The sequence below is a fragment of the Pygocentrus nattereri genome, chromosome 7 (assembly GCF_015220715.1).
Source record: "Pygocentrus nattereri isolate fPygNat1 chromosome 7, fPygNat1.pri, whole genome shotgun sequence".
Taxonomy (NCBI): Eukaryota; Metazoa; Chordata; class Actinopteri; order Characiformes; family Serrasalmidae; genus Pygocentrus; species Pygocentrus nattereri.
Genome location: NC_051217.1, coordinates 4,248,723 through 4,267,894, shown reverse-complemented (window position 1 = coordinate 4,267,894; position 19,172 = coordinate 4,248,723). Strand labels below are relative to the sequence as shown.

Below are 19,172 nucleotides of genomic sequence, written 5' to 3'. Positions count from 1 at the left end.
TGCAACATCCAACATAACTGGACTTTATTAAAAGAACATATTTACAAGAAAAAACATTGTTCTGTGATTTTACAGGATCGATGAGGGAGAGCAGTACCCTAATAATGATGCTGCATTGGCAAAACATGCAATACAATCATTACCTGTTAACTGATAAGGACATCAAAATATAAAAGAACAGCAATTTGTTCCATTAATGCTACAAATACGGTTGGAGAATGAAGGGAAACATGCTTTTAAGGCATGGGTTTGCTTCCAGTTTAAGCAACGCAATACGTCTTGACATACTGTTATAAATTTAGCTTAATTTGCTGAGTATTTCAAATTGAGCCCAACCCCACGTTCACATGATCAACACTTCAGTTTTCCTCTGTGGTTTTCTTAAAGATACAGAGCCAAATTCAGGACATCTCTGTAAAAAAGATACTAGATCACCTTCAAAACAATGCACTTGAGGCGACTGATTGGATAGCAAAAACAAGCAATGACTGAGGTGGAAGTTGACCCATGTTAAAATAATGGGATCAAGTCTTCCAACCATAACTGGAAATAGACAAACATGAATAGCAGCAAAACTTCTGGCAAGGTCCCCATTGCCTCCAAAGTGCTCGATTTAATGGCAATATACATACAGGGTCCGAGCTTTCATTGTTCAACACCAGGCATTTTTCACAGGCAGTAAGGTGCACAAGGTTTAGGTCTGGAACATTCACAAATCAAGGCTTTACTGGGGTTCACAGCCTCCTCCACATCTGAGTAACATCACAGACTAGTTAGAAGTGCAGATCCTCTTCTGTTGAACTTGTAGCAGAGATAAAGATAAAAAAATGTGACCATGGAAATGAAGTTTCTCTACCTTAAGAAATTACTACACTGAAACATTTGCGAGACTGAAATTGTAACTTGAGCATGCAAAAAGTCTATGCCCAATAAAGACTGATGCAAAGAGACGGCTTTCCAAGAGTTTCTGTTCATGTGAAAATGCATCAAAACAGTATAAGCACTAAAAGTTTTGGGAAAACTGTCTACCCAGTAACTGTTAAAACTGCCTCCTTGTGAAATCCATGATACAGCACCATTGTTTCTCTCGGGGGGGGGGGGGGCTTCTTTCATTTGAAAGTTCAGTAAATGGTCAGACTGAGAGAGCGGTTCATCTTTTTCCCAATGAGCCGAGAACTTCTGGAACCAGACTGGACTGTGGAACGCGTCAGGACTCTGTCTGTGGACAGAACTCTCTCCTCTGCTGCAGCTTTGGCAAGTTGAGCTTTTTTCAGCTCCCTATGATAAACAGAATTTGAATTAGAGCAGTCAATCAAAACGGAAATTAAGAGACAAAGAACTGCAATAAAAGACTTATAAAGATTTATAATCCTTGGGCTTTTGGTTGCTCTAGGACAAAAGGAACTGAAGGCCAGATTAAGTACAGTTCAGCGATTTTCCTGTTCAAGCACACCACATTAAATGCGTGTGCTAAAATAGGGATATAAACTATAATATACAAACTATAAAGGACTTAGACTGTCAAACTGTGCAGGAATCAACCACTGCAGGACTAAAGTTCCACACCACTGCGCTACAAAGGCTGAGCAAAGAAGCAACTCGACACCTAATGCCACCTAAAAACTGAGTGGTTCAAGTGATCGCTCCTGTTTTTCAGGCTTTGAGAATAGCCACAACACAATAAAAACAATCATTAAATGACCTCATGCACATTAGCCCCTTGACTGGCCTAAATAACACACAAATGGCTCACAAGGAAGCTGCCTCCGGTTCCCTGATTAGCTAAGGATTTTTCAAACCAGTGGCATTTACACTACTTTGCAGAAATTACATACTTTTGGAGGAGGGCATTCTTGAATCTCTCTGCATTCAGTTCCACACGCAGCTGATCAGCACTCATTCTGGAAGCTGTTAGCAAAACAGGGTGCCTGATGAGGTCAGAGGTCGACGGCCTTCGTGTAGGGTCAGGATGGATCATAAGCTGTGAGAAGAAATACATTTTGTTTACCAAAGAAGGACCCCCCCCAACAACTCAAGTTAGCCAATATCCACCAAACAACATCCACTGTTTTAGTCATCAGTGACTAACTTTACCTTCAGCAAGCTTAAAAAGTCCTGAGAAAGCACTTGTGGGATATGGGGCAGTATCCCCTGCCGAATTTGGTGCCATTTCTCCCCATTGCTAGGCAGAGGCTCAGCTCCAGAGGCACTGACAACAGTCAGAGCCAGAGCAAATATGTCTGCCTTTGTCAAGTTAGTATAGTCCTGCAATTGAAAACAACAGTCATTTCACTGAACAAAGCTACTGTTAATAATCATAGAAGTTCAAATATCATTAGCATTTTACCTCCTGAAGAACTTCATTAGCCAAGTATCTGCTGTCACCCTCCTCAACTTGGGGATTGGTCACCCTGGTCACATGGCCTAGGTCACCTGAGGAAGAAGAGGTTGTCAGTTTCTCTGAAGGATGAGAACTGTTCATCTTACAGAAAGTATGCACTCAGTGTCCTTACCTATTTTGTAAACCACACTAGTACTTGGCCCATCTTCATCATCTTCAAACTCCTCAACATTCACTGTAGGTCTCCGTGAAATGAATATATTGCCTAAAATACACAAAGCAAAACTGAAATACTTTGCAGCGTTTAATATATGTAAAGTTTTGTACTTCTATTTTTTCAAAAGCCCCAAAATTGCATGAATCCTGATAAAAGTACCCTTCAAGAGAGACTCACTTGGCTTAATGTCCATGTGCACAAGTGCCATGGAATGGATGTACTTGAGCCCACGAGAGACCTGCAGTAGTAGATCCTTCAGCTCCAACTCGGACAGAAAGTGCATGCGTCTGTAGTTCTCAGTGATCACATCCGACAGCGTGCCGCCGTTGCAGTACTCGTTCTGGATCAGCATGTGGTCATCCTCGGCCCAGGCAGAATAATACCTCACCACATGAGGGTGCTGCCCAAGAACAGCATGTGCATAGACTTCTCGAAGTGCATTTTGCCTGTTATGGTGGACATAAAAAGTTACTAAGATGTGCATGATATGTGCACTTTGTTCCTACTTAAAGGCACCCATAAACAAGCTTTAGTTGAGGGACCACAAGCAGTGGCAATGAATTATAACTCACTCATCCACAGATCCTGCCAAAGGCTTCTTGGAACGCTTGATGGCATAGATGCATCCATCTAATCTTTTAACACATTTGAAGACAGCCCCAAACTGTCCTGAACCAATCTTCTCCAGCTCATGGAATTCTGACGCATATCTGGACATCATGTTACTCTCCATCATTGTAAGCCTCTGTAGAAAATAAGTCAAATCAAAATTTGATTCAAAACATCACATTTAATTTGTATTACCTTAAGTGTTTCAGTATCTCATGTCTGCTTCTACATATGGATGGAGCATAAAGTACTTAATATTTTTTTATAATAATAATAATAATAATAATAATAATAATAATAATAATAATGGAGGTCCAAAGTAGCAGTCTAAAATTCCAAAAGGTTACCTTTGATGGTGGAAGAACGTCATCCTCAATCTCAGCATCACTTGCGTCCATGTCCTCTCCACAAGAGCTGTGAATCAAAGACAGGCGTTATATTTCACATCAAACACTAGAGGGCAGCACAGATGCCAGAATAAGCACGTGGCCTGCTTTAGGAGCAAACACGAGGGTTTGGTTCCTTGCCAACTCGATGTAGAAGTAGCATCTGTAGTAAACGGATTTAACGAACAGTAGCGCAACCTGTGCGTTACATGATCCCTAAAACCAAACCCTACAGGGGTAAGACCAGACTAAAAGGTCATACATCCAAAAGTACTAAGCTCCCAACTTCTCTAAGAGTGACCAAAAACAAAATACACATTAACTCTTGAGTAATAGCGCTTACTCATTCCAGTGTGAGCGTTTCCTGTTGTTCCTTTGTTGCGTTGATGACTGGATGACGATCGAGTCAGGGGTGAAGGGGTTAATGTTGACTAAAGGTGTTTGGTTTCGCCGTCCGTCGAGACTGGCCTTTCCTTTGGAATCCACATTCTTGAAAAGGGCCACCCGTCTGTTCGTAGAAGCCGATGTCCTCGCTTTCGACAGTAAACTCTGGAAAAAATAATTATCCCAGAGCTGTAAATTATGATCGCACAGGGTGGACAACACATGCTTAATCTAAAATTAGCCGACATTGTCAGTGTTTCTTGAAATTCATCAGAAACTATCGCGTTAATGTTTTGGTTTGAGAAGCAAATACGTTATTCCCTTGGGCACTGCACGGATTTAAGTCCAAACACTCAGAAACAGTCAGTCTGGGCTGAATCAATAGCATGATTCATTAGAGCTCCAACACATTACGTAACTGTACAGTTGGAGGAGTAACTGGGTCACTGGGCTGTAAAGGCTCCCACCTGGAAAAAAAAAACTAGGCATAACTTTACCTAGCTATGGTGTTAGGAAAACACGGACAGTGAAAAAATCTCATTAGCACAAGACTTATTATAAGAGAGTCATTTGGAATATTTAAAAAAAAATTAAATAATGCTTTCAAGTTACTATAAAAACGCCCCGTTTTAGTATTAAAACTAAAGACAGACAGTAAACTGCGACAACTGAAAAATGAGAAGTTTATGTTGGTGTTGTGTTAAGCCTTATGAACCAAAATAACACGGTCACCAACCTTTGGGGTGTGCGGCGTATCGAACAGACGGAGCTTTCTGAAAGTTTTATGGGGCGGTGTATCAGGACAGTCCGGAATGGGAGAGCTCGAGCCCTCCACATCATCGTGAATATATGTCCTCTCCGGAGAACTGTCGTAAGTCCGGGGGCTTTTTCTTGGCGATGGAGAGTTCTTCGCGCAGAAAGTTGGTTTGAGATGAGACGGAGAACCAAAGCCTTCCTCGTCCCAAGACTCCGCATCGTCGTCCTCCCTGTGTCGGCCCAGGGGGCTGCTGTTCAGCTCCTCTTGTCTCTTGTCCGTGCTGCTTCGGTGGAGAACCGGAGAGTCCAACTCCGTAAAACCCGACTCAGCCCCGGTGCTGCTGTTGGCCTCCTCGACACTGTCCTCCTCCCCGTCGCTGTTAGAAAACTGCAACTTCTGGCGAATAGGTCGAAGGTTCGGGGAAAACTCGGCATGCCGCCGACAGCCGAAACTCATTTTGTCGGGAAAATCTCTCGACCTTTCCCAAGTTTCAAAAATGCGATAAAACGCAAACGAAAAAAAAAACTGTCACGTTAACGGTGATAACACACCAGCCAACACAGCAGGCTGGCAAGTCAGGCACCAAAAAGCGAGCAAAACATATCTAACAAGCGATAATTAGCTACCTTTAGCTAACAGGTTTACGGGCTGAAGTGCGAACAGCCGCCGTGGCTCGCGGACTCGTGAATAGCCGTTAGCGCGCTAGCCACTCGGCTAGCTACACAATTTACCTCAAAAGTCCACAAAAAACACGAACCCTCTTTCTTCAACTGGTGCCTATCGACCGAGTTGTCCTCAGACACCTCCAACAAACACACTACTGGATTAAACCAGCCCTTACCGACGAGCAGCCTGCCTTTCCACCACAAAGCAGAAAAGTGGCCAAATTAAAAAAAAAATGGCTTCTTCGCTGCGTCTCCCAAAGCCCAACTAACGTAGTCGGTCCTCTAACGGAGCCAAATCAAATAACCATAGAAACCGAGCGAGCGTACCTCGACGAAGGAAGCAGATCAACGCAGTACTCGTCAAAGTATCACAAATTATACGGATTAAGACAATTTTGTTTACAAAAGTAGTTTGAATGGGGCGCTACTCCTCCCACCTACAAGCAGCGTGCTCACAACCTTCCCGCGACCGTTGGTCAAATGACTCCTGCTCGACCAATCAGCGGAGAGAGCCCGGTTTGAAAGATGGGCGGGCCCGTGGCGTGACGTCACCGTCGTCTTGCCGAAAGTCTCCGCGCTGTACTGGCGCGAAGGCGCGGCTTTCATCTACGAACCTGATCTCTCTCGCTTGATCACGGAACACTGCTTTATCATGGTAATGAGTTTTTTTCTGGGCCTGGGTTCCCACTTTCGACATCAATCCACTTAAAGACATCTTATGGAAAAAACGTATACGCTGCGTACGCGACGACGGACGGAGAGCATTTGTTTCAGTGTTCAGCGTTAAGCGACGTTAGTCGCTTCGAAAAGCTCAGTCTGACTAGTCACTGGCTGCGTTTACACGCAAAGATTTTTGATTACAGACCCAGACTGAGGTGTTTATGCTCACTCTGCTCAGCAATCTGATGAAAATCTTCGTTTACGTGCCCACTACAAGTAACCCGATGCAGAATGACGCGCATGCGTGGAGCAGCGCTGAGAGTAAACGTTACCATGACAGCGAGCATCACGTGAGGCCCAGTCGGCGTGAGACGTTTTTTTTTTTTAGCTCGCTTGTGTTTTTAATGGCTTTAAACTGACGTCAGACTCAGAAAAATGTCCTTCACTTGCGCTTATAAAGGAAGACGTCGTGCTCTGAGGCACACAAGCTGGCCGTCCGTCCCACCGCCGTCTTTTAAAGCTCAGAGTATAAACCTCGTCTACTCTGCAGACTCCTCTATAACGCGCCGCGCATGCGCAGTACGTTCTTGCACGATCCGATTGGAGTGTAATCGGATTCAGGCGTTTACACGGCTATTATTTTTCTATTTAACGGATTATTTAGCGGTTTACCCGCCTCGTTCAATCAGATAGAATTTGTATTCTGATTGGCCTCAATCGGATTAGTCTATTCCGATTGAGGTGTTTACATGGACGTATTCTATTCCGATTGCGCTATTAGTCGGATTATTAGGCTGCATGTAAACGTGGCTACTGAGAGTTCATTTTAACCTTAGTCCGTTGATTTTGTTCTTAAAATGGAGGTGTCGCTAGTATGTTACATCCTATGCAGGTCCTGTGTGGATTTGGCCGTTGTAGGCCGTCCAAATTAGCCACGTGGTTATGTTTCTATGCGTAAAACTCCGCCCATGAAACGAAAAGTAGCCCAGTTCATTGAGTACGTGCAACAATACAGGTTACACTTCACAGGCATTAGAACACGTCCTGTAATTAGTGTAATTGCTTTCTGTTTCCCCTCTAAACCATCTAATCTGCCAGCGTCTGCCAGTATCAGTACATTTTATACCAAATAAATAACTAGCTCAGGAATCCTCAGCTATATAGGAGTTCAATATCACTCAAAACTGTTTGGACCATTCATTTATTAAGATCCTAAAAAGTAATGTATTCAATAGAAGAATCGAATAAATATTTACAGCAGAAAACTCCAGTTTGAAAACAGCTATGTACATAAATCCACACAAAAATATCTTCAGTCCTCTTGAAACAGAGCAATCATAATATGCTGGCATAGCAAACATTTCTTTTTTTGATACTTGATACTCCCAGTTGCTCGCTGTAAACACACACTCACACACACACATTCAAGGTGATAGTACTATATTAAAAGGTCATGGTTTAATCATCCAGGCCTGGCGACTCTCCTTGCTGTATTCTTGATGCAATTCTGATTGCCTCTTCTAGCGAGGGTTGGTCGCTGAGCTGCAAAGAACAAAAGCCCAAGGTAGTTATATATCTTGCTGTACACACAGCACAATGTTTTTTTTTTTTAAGTTGAATGTAATGTCTTGATAAAATTTTCCCCAGTAGTACAGCGTTGCCATCTACTCAATTGTAAAGGTAAGTAAAGAATAGTTTGGTTTGGAATTGCCCCAGTCTTTACTGACTTCAAAAATCCTACCACTCTGTGATCATAAAATCATCACAAACCATGGTTCACACTCCTGTGACCCGAATTATTAGTAATTGTTCCATTTCTTTCCAATACAGTAAACCTAGATATTATAATATTTGTATTTTAATCATGTTTAAATGTACTCAGCAATAGGGGTTGGCCATATGACAATATTTATCGTTACAGTATTCTTTTCTGAGCATACAGTAGATGTCATCAGTACTGAACACTGTCCAGCTGTTTCAGTACAAATAGGGTACAGTGGAGGATGGATTATGGAACAAAACTAAATATTGTGATACTTATTATGAATAATGTGACTGTCACATTGTGCCATATCATCTGTCGCTGCTCAACAGCCTGTAATTTTGGAACATCCATCCGTTTCCCCATTTTTATGCAATATTATGTTCAAGTATTTCATGTTCATATTCCATGTGATTTTATGCCGTTGTATTGCTTGAAATAAAATGAGTCTGTATGAATGCGCTTTTTGCTTTTGCTAGTTTCAGCATATTTACCTTGATGACTTACTTTTTTATGCCATACAATCGCTACTTGAAAAACTACTTCATCTTAATGTTAGTCTGTAGGTTAGACTCTCTAATCAGATGTAAATGACAGTTTGGTGTTAAGACCATCAATGGCTGAATGATTAAGCTGCTAATGACTCAATTAGAACTCCATCAGCAAAGAGAAGTGATACAATCAGTAGTTCCAACAAGAAACTCATCAGCACAGAAATTGTTAATTCTGCTTGCAGACTGCAATTGTTTTAAGAGTAACATAGCGCAGATACCTCCAAGTTGGTTGTAGAAGCCCTACAAACTGACAGGCTCTTTAATTTCTTTAGTTTGATTAAATCTTGAATAGGATGTATATTTTTTAAATAACTAACACTGTGGGGAAACTATTCTGTGATAATGCCACAGATGAACTCCAACTGAGAACAGACTACTACACAATAGCTTGCCACAGTATTTCACTTAAACATAACTTCCCACACCCTTAAGCCATAAAACACCAGTCTCTTTACCAACTAAAACAAAGGATTTAGTCTTTAGCATACAGAGAGATATGTGAAATCCATCAACCCCACCTCAACAATGATTTGTGTGTTTTACAGCACTTGTAGAAGATTACTTGAAATCTTGTTGGATACACTTGTATGTGAACTCTGTGAACCCTCTCTGTGTGTATGTCAAAGATACCTGCACAGCTATGTGTGTGCCATTGGAGGTAGCCAGCAGAGTAACTGGGTGTGGGCTGGTGGATACCACAGGGTGCTGCTGCTGCTCCTGCACCAGGTCCCCTTCCTCAGTCCGAAACATGGACAGATCCGGCGTCACAATGGCCACCTACAAAGCAAACGAGAAGCCTGAGAGATGTAAACAAGCACAAAGCTCCAACAGTACACATCATTTGTAAGCGGAGGGCTCAGCTAAGCAAACTAAAGCAAACACAGATGGATACTTGAGAGCCAGTCCACAAGGACATGAATAAGCAGTTGTGTGCAAAAGTTTGGGAGCCCCTGGTCAAATTCCATGTTTTCTTGATTTTCTAAGTGAAAAGTACACATCCTCTACAGAAAATACACTTCATTGTTACGATTTATTTTACTATTGCAATATACAATATGCTTCTCTGAACATACTGTGTCCATAATCAGTATTTTTCAAGAACAAACTCACTGTAAGCAGAGTTTTTGATAGCCGTTTTAAATGCGGTGCTACTAGTGCATTTAATCTTTAAATATTGTTATATGACATCTTTGCCGTACTCCCCACCCCTACGTCTGCATGCACAGTTACTATTTATTTATTGAATCTAACCTATTTGTTAAAAAATGTGGCCTGTGCAAATGTTATGGCAAAAGGTTGCATTTTAACAACTGTAAAACAGATAGCGCACTAAAATGCTAAATGTAAAATTTTAAATATTAAAAGGAAGTTTCTTCCTTGTAGAGGATGCATAACTTTCCACATAGAAAATGTACATATAATTTGACCAGGGTGTTCAAACTTTTTCATACGACTGTAAATATGAGCCTTTACCTGTCCTTCTGTCCCATCCGTTGAAACCATGGTGACCGAGTGAGTTTCTCCCGATGAAAGCATTGCTTCATGTGCAGGGATGGTTATAGTGGTTCCCTCTTGCGTTACCATGGTTATTGTGCCACTCATTGCTTGCACATCTGCGTGAGAGAGAACCTGAAAGGACAAAGGCAGTACGCTAGCGGCTGGATTGTACACTCAGATATAGTGAAACCTAATTTTAAAGAACTGTTTATTGTGTAATTCTAATTTTTTTTTTAATACACACACACACACACACACACACACACACACACACACACACACACACAATCAATATCTCACAAAACCCTCACATTTCTGCAAATATATCTTCCCATGGGATAATACTACAGAAGTGAAACTTGGATATAACTTAAAGTAATCAGTGTGCAGCTTGTATAGCAGGACAGATTTACTGTCCTCTGAAAATAAATAAACACACAGCCATTAATGTCTAAATATCTGGCAGTGAGTCCACATCACAATGAACATGTCCAAATTGTGCTCAAAGTCTCATCATTTTGTGTGACCACCATTATTATCTAGCACTGCCTGAACCCTCTTGGGCATGGAATTCACCAGAGCTGCACAGGTCGCTACTGGAATCCTCTTCCACTCCTCCATGATGACATCACAGAGCTGGTGGATGTTAGACACCTTGCATTCCTCCTCCTTCCGCTTGAGGATGCCCCACAGGTGCCCAATTGGCTTTAGGTGTAGAGACATACTTCGCTAGTCCAGGAGGTGTGTTTGGGGTCATTATTTTGTTGGAAAACTGCCATGCAGTGCAGTTTCGGAAGGGATGGGATCGTGCTCTGCTTCAGAATGTCACAGTACATATTGGAATTCATGTTTCCTTCAATGAGCCGCAGCTCCCCAGTGCCGGCAGCACTCATGCAGCTCCAGACCATGACGCTACCACCACCATGCTTAACCGTAGGCAAGAGACAGTTGTCTTGGTACTCCTCACCAGGGCGCTACCACACATGCTGGACACCATCTGAGCCGAACAACTTTATCCCAGTCTCGTCAGACCACAGGACATGGTTTCAGTAATTCATGTTTTTGGACTGCTTGTCTTCAGCAAACTGTTTGCAGGCTTTCTTGTGTGTCAGCTTCAGAAGAGGCTTCCTTCTGGGATGAGGGTCATGCAGACCAAGTTGACGCATTGTGCAGCATATGATCTGAGCACTGACAGGCTGATCTCCCTCTTCTTCAACCTCTGCAGCAACGATGGCAGCACTCATGCTTTTTTAAGCCAACCTCTGGATATGACGCTGAACATGTGGACTCTTTGGTGGACCCTGGCGAGGCCTGTTCCGAGTAGAACCGGTCCTGGAAAACAGCTGTATGACCTTGGCCACCATACTATAGCTCATTTTCAGGGTGTTAGCAATCTTCTTATAGCCTAGGCCATTTTCTTGGAGACTCTTTCTCACATCCTCAGAGAGTTCTTTGCCAAAAGGTGCCATGTTGAATATGCAGTGGTCACACCTGGAACCTTCTAACTCTTAACAATTCACATGACACCAGGGAGGGATGACAGCATAATTTGGCACAATTTGGACATGTTCACTTTGAGGTGTACTTAGACATTAATGGCTGTGCATCGAGTTATTTTCAGAGGGCAGTAAATCTGTACTGCTACACAAGCTGTACACTGACTACTTTCTTATAGGCAAGTTTCATTTCTGTACTGTTGTCCCATGGAAAGATGTAATAAAATGTTTGCAGAAATGTGAGGGTGTACTCACATTTGTGAGATATAAAAAGTGAGTATACCCCTCACTTAACGTATTAGAAAAAAGCCAGAATAAAACGTGACCTGTGCAAAGTTATGGCACATTTCATGTTTGTCCAAAACTCAGCAAGAAATAAAAAAGAAAAAAAAAAAGAAATTGTGCACTAAAATTTGCAGAAAAATGCCATATTTAAGTATCTTCTCTGTAGAGGATGTGTTTATTATTATTTTTTTTTTTTATTTAGAAAATCAACAAAACATCTCATTTGACCAGGTGTTTAAAAGGACTGAACTGTATAAGACTGTATAACAGAGTTTTAATATAATTTACATCTGAAATGCCTTGTATTGGATTAGTGGAGAACAAATCTTAATGAGGATAACTTATCCAGAAATTACGATAAATATATAATAATGAAATTATAAAATACTGTTATGTCTTGACAAAAATCTTCAGATATTTAACATCTACAAATACCTTCTAGCAATCTGCATTGCTTATTACTGAATAAATAAAAATTATTAACAAGTGATCCCAGACTTTTGAATGGTATCATATACAGAGATTTCATTCCCACATTCAATGACAAACACCGACCTGCTGCGTTCCATCCTGAGATATGAGTGCTACGTGCTGCTGACTCATGATCTCTGATCCTGCTGAAACCTGCTCTGAGCCACTTTCCTCCTCCACCACAGTAGGAGTAAATGTTAAGGTTGGGTCATCAACAGCCTCTGAACAAAACAATCACACATACACAAACGCAATTAGCTCTGGCCAAACAAAGAGTAACAGACAAAAGTCAACCATCTGCTAGTATTAAAACAAAACATGTTGACTTTTCAATGTGAGTGAAACAACTCATGACTTAGAAACTTCAAAGTTTCTATTGTTTTCATTCCTGGTGTGCACTGACCTGCAGGCGGCTCAAAGTAGGATTCCTGCTCCTCTTCAATGGGCTCAGTGTCATTGTGGGCAGTGCGTTTGTGCATGGCTAAAGTAGAGATCTGCTTGTAGGTCTTTCCACAGTGGTTGCAGTTGTAGGGCTTGCAAGGAGTGTGGACCACATGGTGCTTATAGAGACTGGAGTACTCAGTAAAGCGCTTATCACAGCCAGGAACAGTGCAGACATACGGTTTCTCTCCTAGAGCAGCAAATACAACATGCTTAGAAGAGTATGATGGTATGATTTGTATATGTTGTGACTTGTGATCTGAGATCTAATTTTTTCATCATATCATTTAAACAAAATTATTACATTTTCAACGGCTAACATTTTTAGTAGGACAGGTTAGGAAAGAGTAAATAGGTACCAGTGTGGATCCTCATGTGATTTTTATAGTTGGTGGCACTGGCAAAGGCTCTTCCACAGTTGGGCTCAGAGCAGTAGTACGGCCGCTCACCGGTGTGTGTTCGTATGTGAACCTTTCGAATATTTGAAGTGGTGAAAGATCTCCCACAGCCTTCAAATGGACATTTGAAAGGCTTCTCCCCTATAATGATGTAAGAAACCCAAACCATTAACAACAACAACAACAACACAACTAAACAATGTTATTACAGCTTAATTACTACTGCACACACTACGTGATAGCTTAGTCAGAATATGACGTGTTAAAGGGCATCACACCTGTGTGTGTTCGTGTGTGTTTCTGTAGGTCTCCAGATGTCTTGAAAGACTTAAGGCAGTTGAGCTCCTGACATCGATATGGTTTTTCACCAGTGTGTGTTCGAACATGACTTTTCAGTCCATACCCTGAAACATATCACCAGCATGATTAATGATGTGCATTAAAAAAAAAAAAAAAAAAAAAAAAAAAGTAAATCCACAGATGTTTCAAAAGTAAACTAAAATGCAAGTAAAGTCATTCAGAGTAGTTTGTACCATCCAGAGTGAAGTGCTCTCATTCTAGAGAAACTTGCAGTCATAATTGTTTACAGTGGTGGTGATTGGAAACAGACGCCTGAAGCATTTGGTGCCTCTAAGAGCTACACCACACAAAGTTATTACATGAAATCAATCTTTTCAGAACTTATGCAATATACTTTCGTCCCCCGTAACCAACAGCAACTGACAATAGCATGGAGGGTTGGGGGCAGTGGGTGCTGCATTAAGGAAGGGCAGGAACCCTACTTTGAGCCGCCTGCAGGTCAGTGCACATAAAATCCATCAGTGATTTGTGATACTGTGTTCAATCGGCTCAAATCATATATACATACATACACACACACACACACACACTAACATATATCTAGATTCTGAGAAAATTTTAAGTGATATTTTTAAAAAGGTGCAATACGCCATTAACATATATACAGATATAAAACTGTACCTGTGGCAAACTTTTTACCGCAGCCCAGATGGTCACATATGTAAGGTTTATCACCAGTATGTGATCTTTCATGAACCTTTAATGGAAACAAAAAAAAGGTTGTTACATTATAATTAAAATATTTAAGAAACGATACAGGTAAAAACGTCCAAGATAAGACTGTTCTTATTAAATGCTGATAGGGCTTTACTTTTAGATGGTGTGCCGTGGTGTATAGTTTTCCACAGCCCTCGTGTTCACAGCGGAAGGACTTTTCCCCAATGTGCTGCACTCTGGGAGACCGGCTCTCCTGACCCTGAAGTACAATCTGAACACAAAGGACTTGTTATTAATATGACACAAAAACAGTTATACAAAACACAGCATATGATCCAAAGAAACAGCAATGAGTGAGCAATACTGATCACCAAAGAAGAAACTGCACCTGCATATGCACACTGCCATCACAGTCACCTCTACCAAGCAACCCAGTGCCACATTCTGGGCCCTCCATCTGAAAGAGTAGTTTAGGTATATTAGAAGGGACTTCCACAAACACAGAATATGCTTCCACTACAGCAGACATTCTCATTATGATGAGTGTTTTGTGATTGTCACCTTAGTGGAGTATTGCTCCAGTACACTAATGGTCTCAGGGTCGATGGTGCCCTCTGCCTGCAGGTCAGCCACTGTGCCGTCAGCCTGAATGGCCAGGATGGTGCTCGACTGGGGCATGTGTTGGATGTAGGCAGTGGTGCCGTCCTCCAGCTGGACCGCCTGTAAACCACCCTGCTCATATGTTTCTGAAAACACAATATGCGTCTATATAAATGACACTGATTACAGTATGAAGACAATTACAAAGACCACACTTGATGCATCATCCATTACACAAAACAGTAACTACTGTGATAGACATGCCTTTTGGTGTATGAATGTATGCAGTCGTTCCATCTTCCAGCTGCACGGCTTGACCATCCTCTAGTCTTAGCCCTTCTCCTACTGAAAGTTAAATGATGCTTGATGTTAAAGAAATGCCTCTTTATTCAAGGGGCACATGTTACACTGTATAAACAACCTATAGCATATAAAACCCACTTATACATGAAGTGCACGTGATTAATAACGCAAGGTAACAAGTTCAGTCTTATGTGAGGTACCTGTTTTAGACATTGGTACATGCTGCACATATGCTGCAGATCCATCCTCCAACTGGATCACCTGCCCTTCCACTATCTTATTATCTGTGAGAGAAACTGTAAAAATGATGTAAGCCTCAAACTGTCCACTGCATAGTTGCAACTGTTGTACTTTTGTGTGCTCATAAGCTTAGTGGCAAATTACTGCTTCCTTGCAATTACATCTAGTACATTTTTGGGATTAACTGGAAGCTTTGAGCATTCATTACATGAATACATAAACATATATTACTGCTCTATTTCTGTACCTTTAGGGCTGTGCTGTATGTACGCAGTGGAGCCATCCACCAGAGTGACTGCCTGTAAACTCACTGTGTCCATAGCCTCTATGTGGTCACTGTCTGTAAGAAAAATGCTACTAGTTACGAGCCTGCGGAGGAATTATCAAGCATAATGAATGTAGTCTGTAGAGATACTTTACCTGCAACGGTCACAGCCTCTGTCAGACAAAGGGTAACCTGGTGTGGGTCACCCTCAACACTTTGAAACTCCATGCTCTGGGTGTCTCGATTCACCTGGGCCAAGAGCATGGTCTACCTGTGAAAACCAATAAGCCAACACCACACTATCCTGACACAATTCCAACTGGCAACGTAACAATAAAAGTCAGGAAGCAGACAATGCTTGGCACAAATATAAGAGGTGACCGTATTTTTGCACTTAACAGAGAACCTCCGTTCTCAGGTCTATAATGTCCAAAATGCATCAAATTATCTTATGCTTACCCAGCAGTAAGTGACTTTTTTTTTTTTGATACTTTTTTAATCCCACAAACAGGGAACTTCCACCTCCGCATTTAACCCGTCCGTGAAGTGAAACACCACATACACACTAGAGGGCAGTGAGCACACTTGCCCGGAGCGGTGTACAGCCCTATCCACGGCGCCCGGGGAGCAATTGGGGGTTAGGTGTCTTGCTCAAGGACACCTCAGTCATGGACTCTGTCAGCACTGGGGATCGAACCAGCGACCTTCTGGTCACAGGGCCAGTTCCCTAACCTCCAGTCCACAACTGCCCCCAATATATATGTCATTTTGGAGATATAGTCTAAATTATGTACAATACTGGTCAAAAATAACCACTGCATCTAAAAACAATTTCAGAAGTGCATAGCTTCAAACGCACGACTATACTACAACCTGCCTCGACGACTCGAATCAATGGACTGAGGTGTAACATCAACTCCGATTTCATGGATGTGATCTCACATCATGCGTTCAGCAACTGTGCTTATACTGCAGCTTGTGCATAAACCAACCCATTCCTAATCCTTTAATGCGCAAAAGGAACTCAGCGTTCATGCTTTATCTTTATTTAGAGGACATTAAGCCACTGTGGCGCAGACTTCACTAAACCCAACGCCACCGAAAGGCGATACTAAGGTGTCGCTGCCTCGAACAGTTGCCACAGTAACCGTTAACACGTCTATCTGCCCCGTACCCTTCAAAGCTAAACAGCTACACTAGCTACTCGTAATAACGCAAGCCTTCGCTCGGGCGCCTTTAGCTCGATGTACACAAAACCTGTGCATTTATCTGCGTTTCGCTGCCAGCACGAAGGTCTGTGCGCGTCCGGACGCGCGACGTTAGCTTAAGCGGTTAGCAGAACATCGGCTTATCTGCTGGTAACAGCCGAGCTAGCCTGACGTGTTAGCAAACATGCTAACGTAACATAACGCCCGGGATTTCGGTTTGTTTAGCGCTGACATTCGGCTGGCGCGGCGGTACGAGGGTCTAACGTGCTGCGTGAAGCGGCGCTGCTCGGTGTTATTCTCCAGTGGTTAATCTCTAAACGGGAGAAGGTGGAGGAGACGAAAGGAAGCGCTACGTGAAGTCGAAGAAGCCAAATAAGAGGAACGTTATAATGTTGTCTCCGAAACGGGCGCCGCGTCCAACCGCCTCTAATAAATAAAACATCGCTTCCGACGCGTTTTGACCGCTTTATTGAACTCGGGCTGCGCCTTGAAGCTCGGAGACTGGGCCGCCAGCGAGCTCCCCGGCTCTGCAGTGGCGGAGGGAATAAGGCACACTGGGTAAAAACACATTTATACACTAACCTCCCGAATTTTCCAACAATCCCTCCGTCCGACCGCCATGCACCAGGGCAGGAAACGCTCTGCGGACTCCGCGGCCCGGGAACATGAATGACGGCACCGTACGCCGTGAGAGGGCGGGGCCGGTCCCCTCATGCTGTCCTCCGATTGGCTCGTCAATACGGCCGTCGTCGTCCTCCTGCCGTTCATTGGTCCAAACGCTGTCGTCCTAGGCCGCACGGGCGGAAACATTCACGTTCGGTGGCGCCATGAAAACGCCATTCTGGCCTGCGGACCGTTTGTCTGCCGGTTAATGACCGCGCGCGACGCGTAGGCGCTCGAGCAGAGGCGCCTTTCACATGGCAGCGCGTGCCGGAGTCCGGCTCTGACCGCTCCAGCGGTTTGCAGAAGCGGATCGAGCCGCTGGCGCCGAGTGAACGACGAAGAGTGGGTCGTGTTTTAAGAGCGCGTTCGCAGCCATTTTGAATCTCGGGCTGGTGATGAGTAGTGGGGCTGTATGGGCAATGGAGTGCACACAGAGCAGCTCACTCCACACTGCGCACTCCACACTGTACACACTGCCCAGCAGACTACGCTGCGCACACCAGACTGTACAGCAGATCACACTATACACACCAGACTGCAGTACAGTCTGGTGTGTATAGTGTGATCTGCTCTACAGTCTGGACTGTACAGCAGATCACACTATACACACCAGACTGTACAGCAGATCACACTATACACAGTGGACTGTACAGCAGATCACACTATACACACCAGACTGTACAGCAGATCACACTATACACACCAGACTGTACAGCAGATCACACTATACACAGCGGACTGTACAGCAGATCACACTATACACACCAGACTGTACAGCAGATCACACTAAACACAACGGACTGTACTGCAGATCACACTATACACACCAGACTGTACAGCAGATCACACTATACACACCAGACTGTACAGCAGATCACACTATACACAGTGGACTGTACTGCAGATCACACTATACACACCAGACTGTACAGCAGATCACACTATACACAGTGGACTGTACAGCAGATCACACTATACACACCAGACTGTACTGCAGATCATACTATACACACCAGACTGTACAGCAGATCACACTATACACAGTGGACTGTACAGCAGATCACATTATACACACCAGACTGTACAGCAGATCACACTATACACACCAGACTGTACAGCAGATCACACTATACACAGTGGACTGTACAGCAGGTCACATTATACACACCAGACTGTACAGCAGATCACACTATACACACCAGACTGTACAGCAGATCACACTATACACACCGGACTGTACTGCAGATCACACTATACACACCGGACTGTACAGCAGATCACACTAAACACACCGGACTGTACTGCAGATCACACTATACACACCGGACTGTACAGCAGATCACACTATACACACCGGACTGTACAGCAGATCACACTAAACACACAAGACTGTACAGCAGATCACACTATACACACCGGACTGTACAGCAGATCACACTATACACACTGGACTGTACAGCAGATCACACTATACACACCAGACTGTACAGCAGATCACACTATACACAACGGACTGTACAGCAGATCACATTATACACACCGGACTGTACAGCAGATCACACTATACACACCAAACTGTACAGCAGATCACACTATACACACCGGACTGTACAGCAGATCACACTAAACACACCAGACTGTACTGCAGATCACACTATACACACCAGACTGTACAGCAGATCACACTAAACACACCAGACTGTACTGCAGATCACACTATACACACCAGACTGTACAGCAGATCACACTATACACACCGGACTGTACAGCAGATCATACTAAACACACCGGACTGTACAGCAGATCACACTATACACACCGGACTGTACAGCAGATCACACTAAACACACCGGACTGTACAGCAGATCACACTATACACAGCGGACTGTACAGCAGATCACACTATACACACGAGACTGTACAGCAGATCACACTATACACACCGGACTGTAC

The 19,172-nt window shown here is 43.2% G+C and overlaps 2 protein-coding genes across 4 annotated transcripts; both read right to left on the bottom strand.

The window, feature by feature from the left end:
- Positions 1 to 5,819, bottom strand: wee1 (WEE1 G2 checkpoint kinase). The gene is made up of 10 exons (XM_017690760.2): positions 4,674 to 5,819; positions 3,897 to 4,102; positions 3,515 to 3,581; positions 3,131 to 3,303; positions 2,736 to 3,004; positions 2,514 to 2,606; positions 2,348 to 2,433; positions 2,095 to 2,265; positions 1,836 to 1,981; positions 1 to 1,278 (listed from the first exon to the last, which is right to left on the bottom strand). Exons 1-10 carry the CDS (start codon positions 5,148 to 5,150, stop codon positions 1,122 to 1,124), a joined length of 1,845 nt encoding a protein of 614 aa, XP_017546249.1. The 5' UTR covers positions 5,151 to 5,819; the 3' UTR covers positions 1 to 1,121.
- Positions 5,820 to 7,206: 1,387 nt separating this feature from the next.
- znf143b (zinc finger protein 143b) lies at positions 7,207 to 17,507 on the bottom strand. Of its 3 annotated transcripts, none has more exons than XM_017690772.2 (16): positions 17,139 to 17,499; positions 15,504 to 15,619; positions 15,331 to 15,423; positions 15,044 to 15,139; positions 14,805 to 14,885; positions 14,502 to 14,686; positions 14,329 to 14,397; positions 14,095 to 14,211; positions 13,905 to 13,980; positions 13,202 to 13,327; positions 12,885 to 13,064; positions 12,488 to 12,715; positions 12,169 to 12,305; positions 9,809 to 9,964; positions 8,966 to 9,112; positions 7,207 to 7,561 (listed from the first exon to the last, which is right to left on the bottom strand). In XM_017690772.2, the coding sequence occupies exons 2-16, from the start codon at positions 15,610 to 15,612 to the stop codon at positions 7,478 to 7,480; spliced, it is 1,884 nt and encodes a 627-aa protein (XP_017546261.1). In that variant the 5' UTR covers positions 15,613 to 15,619; positions 17,139 to 17,499; the 3' UTR covers positions 7,207 to 7,477. The 3 variants fall into 3 exon arrangements, with proteins under 3 accessions (XP_017546261.1, XP_017546276.1, XP_017546270.1); XM_017690787.2 differs by having other exon boundaries at positions 7,478 to 7,561; positions 15,044 to 15,127; positions 17,139 to 17,507; XM_017690781.2 differs by lacking the exon at positions 17,139 to 17,499 and adding an exon at positions 15,808 to 15,858 and having other exon boundaries at positions 7,478 to 7,561.
- Between the last annotated feature and the right edge of the window lie 1,665 nt (positions 17,508 to 19,172).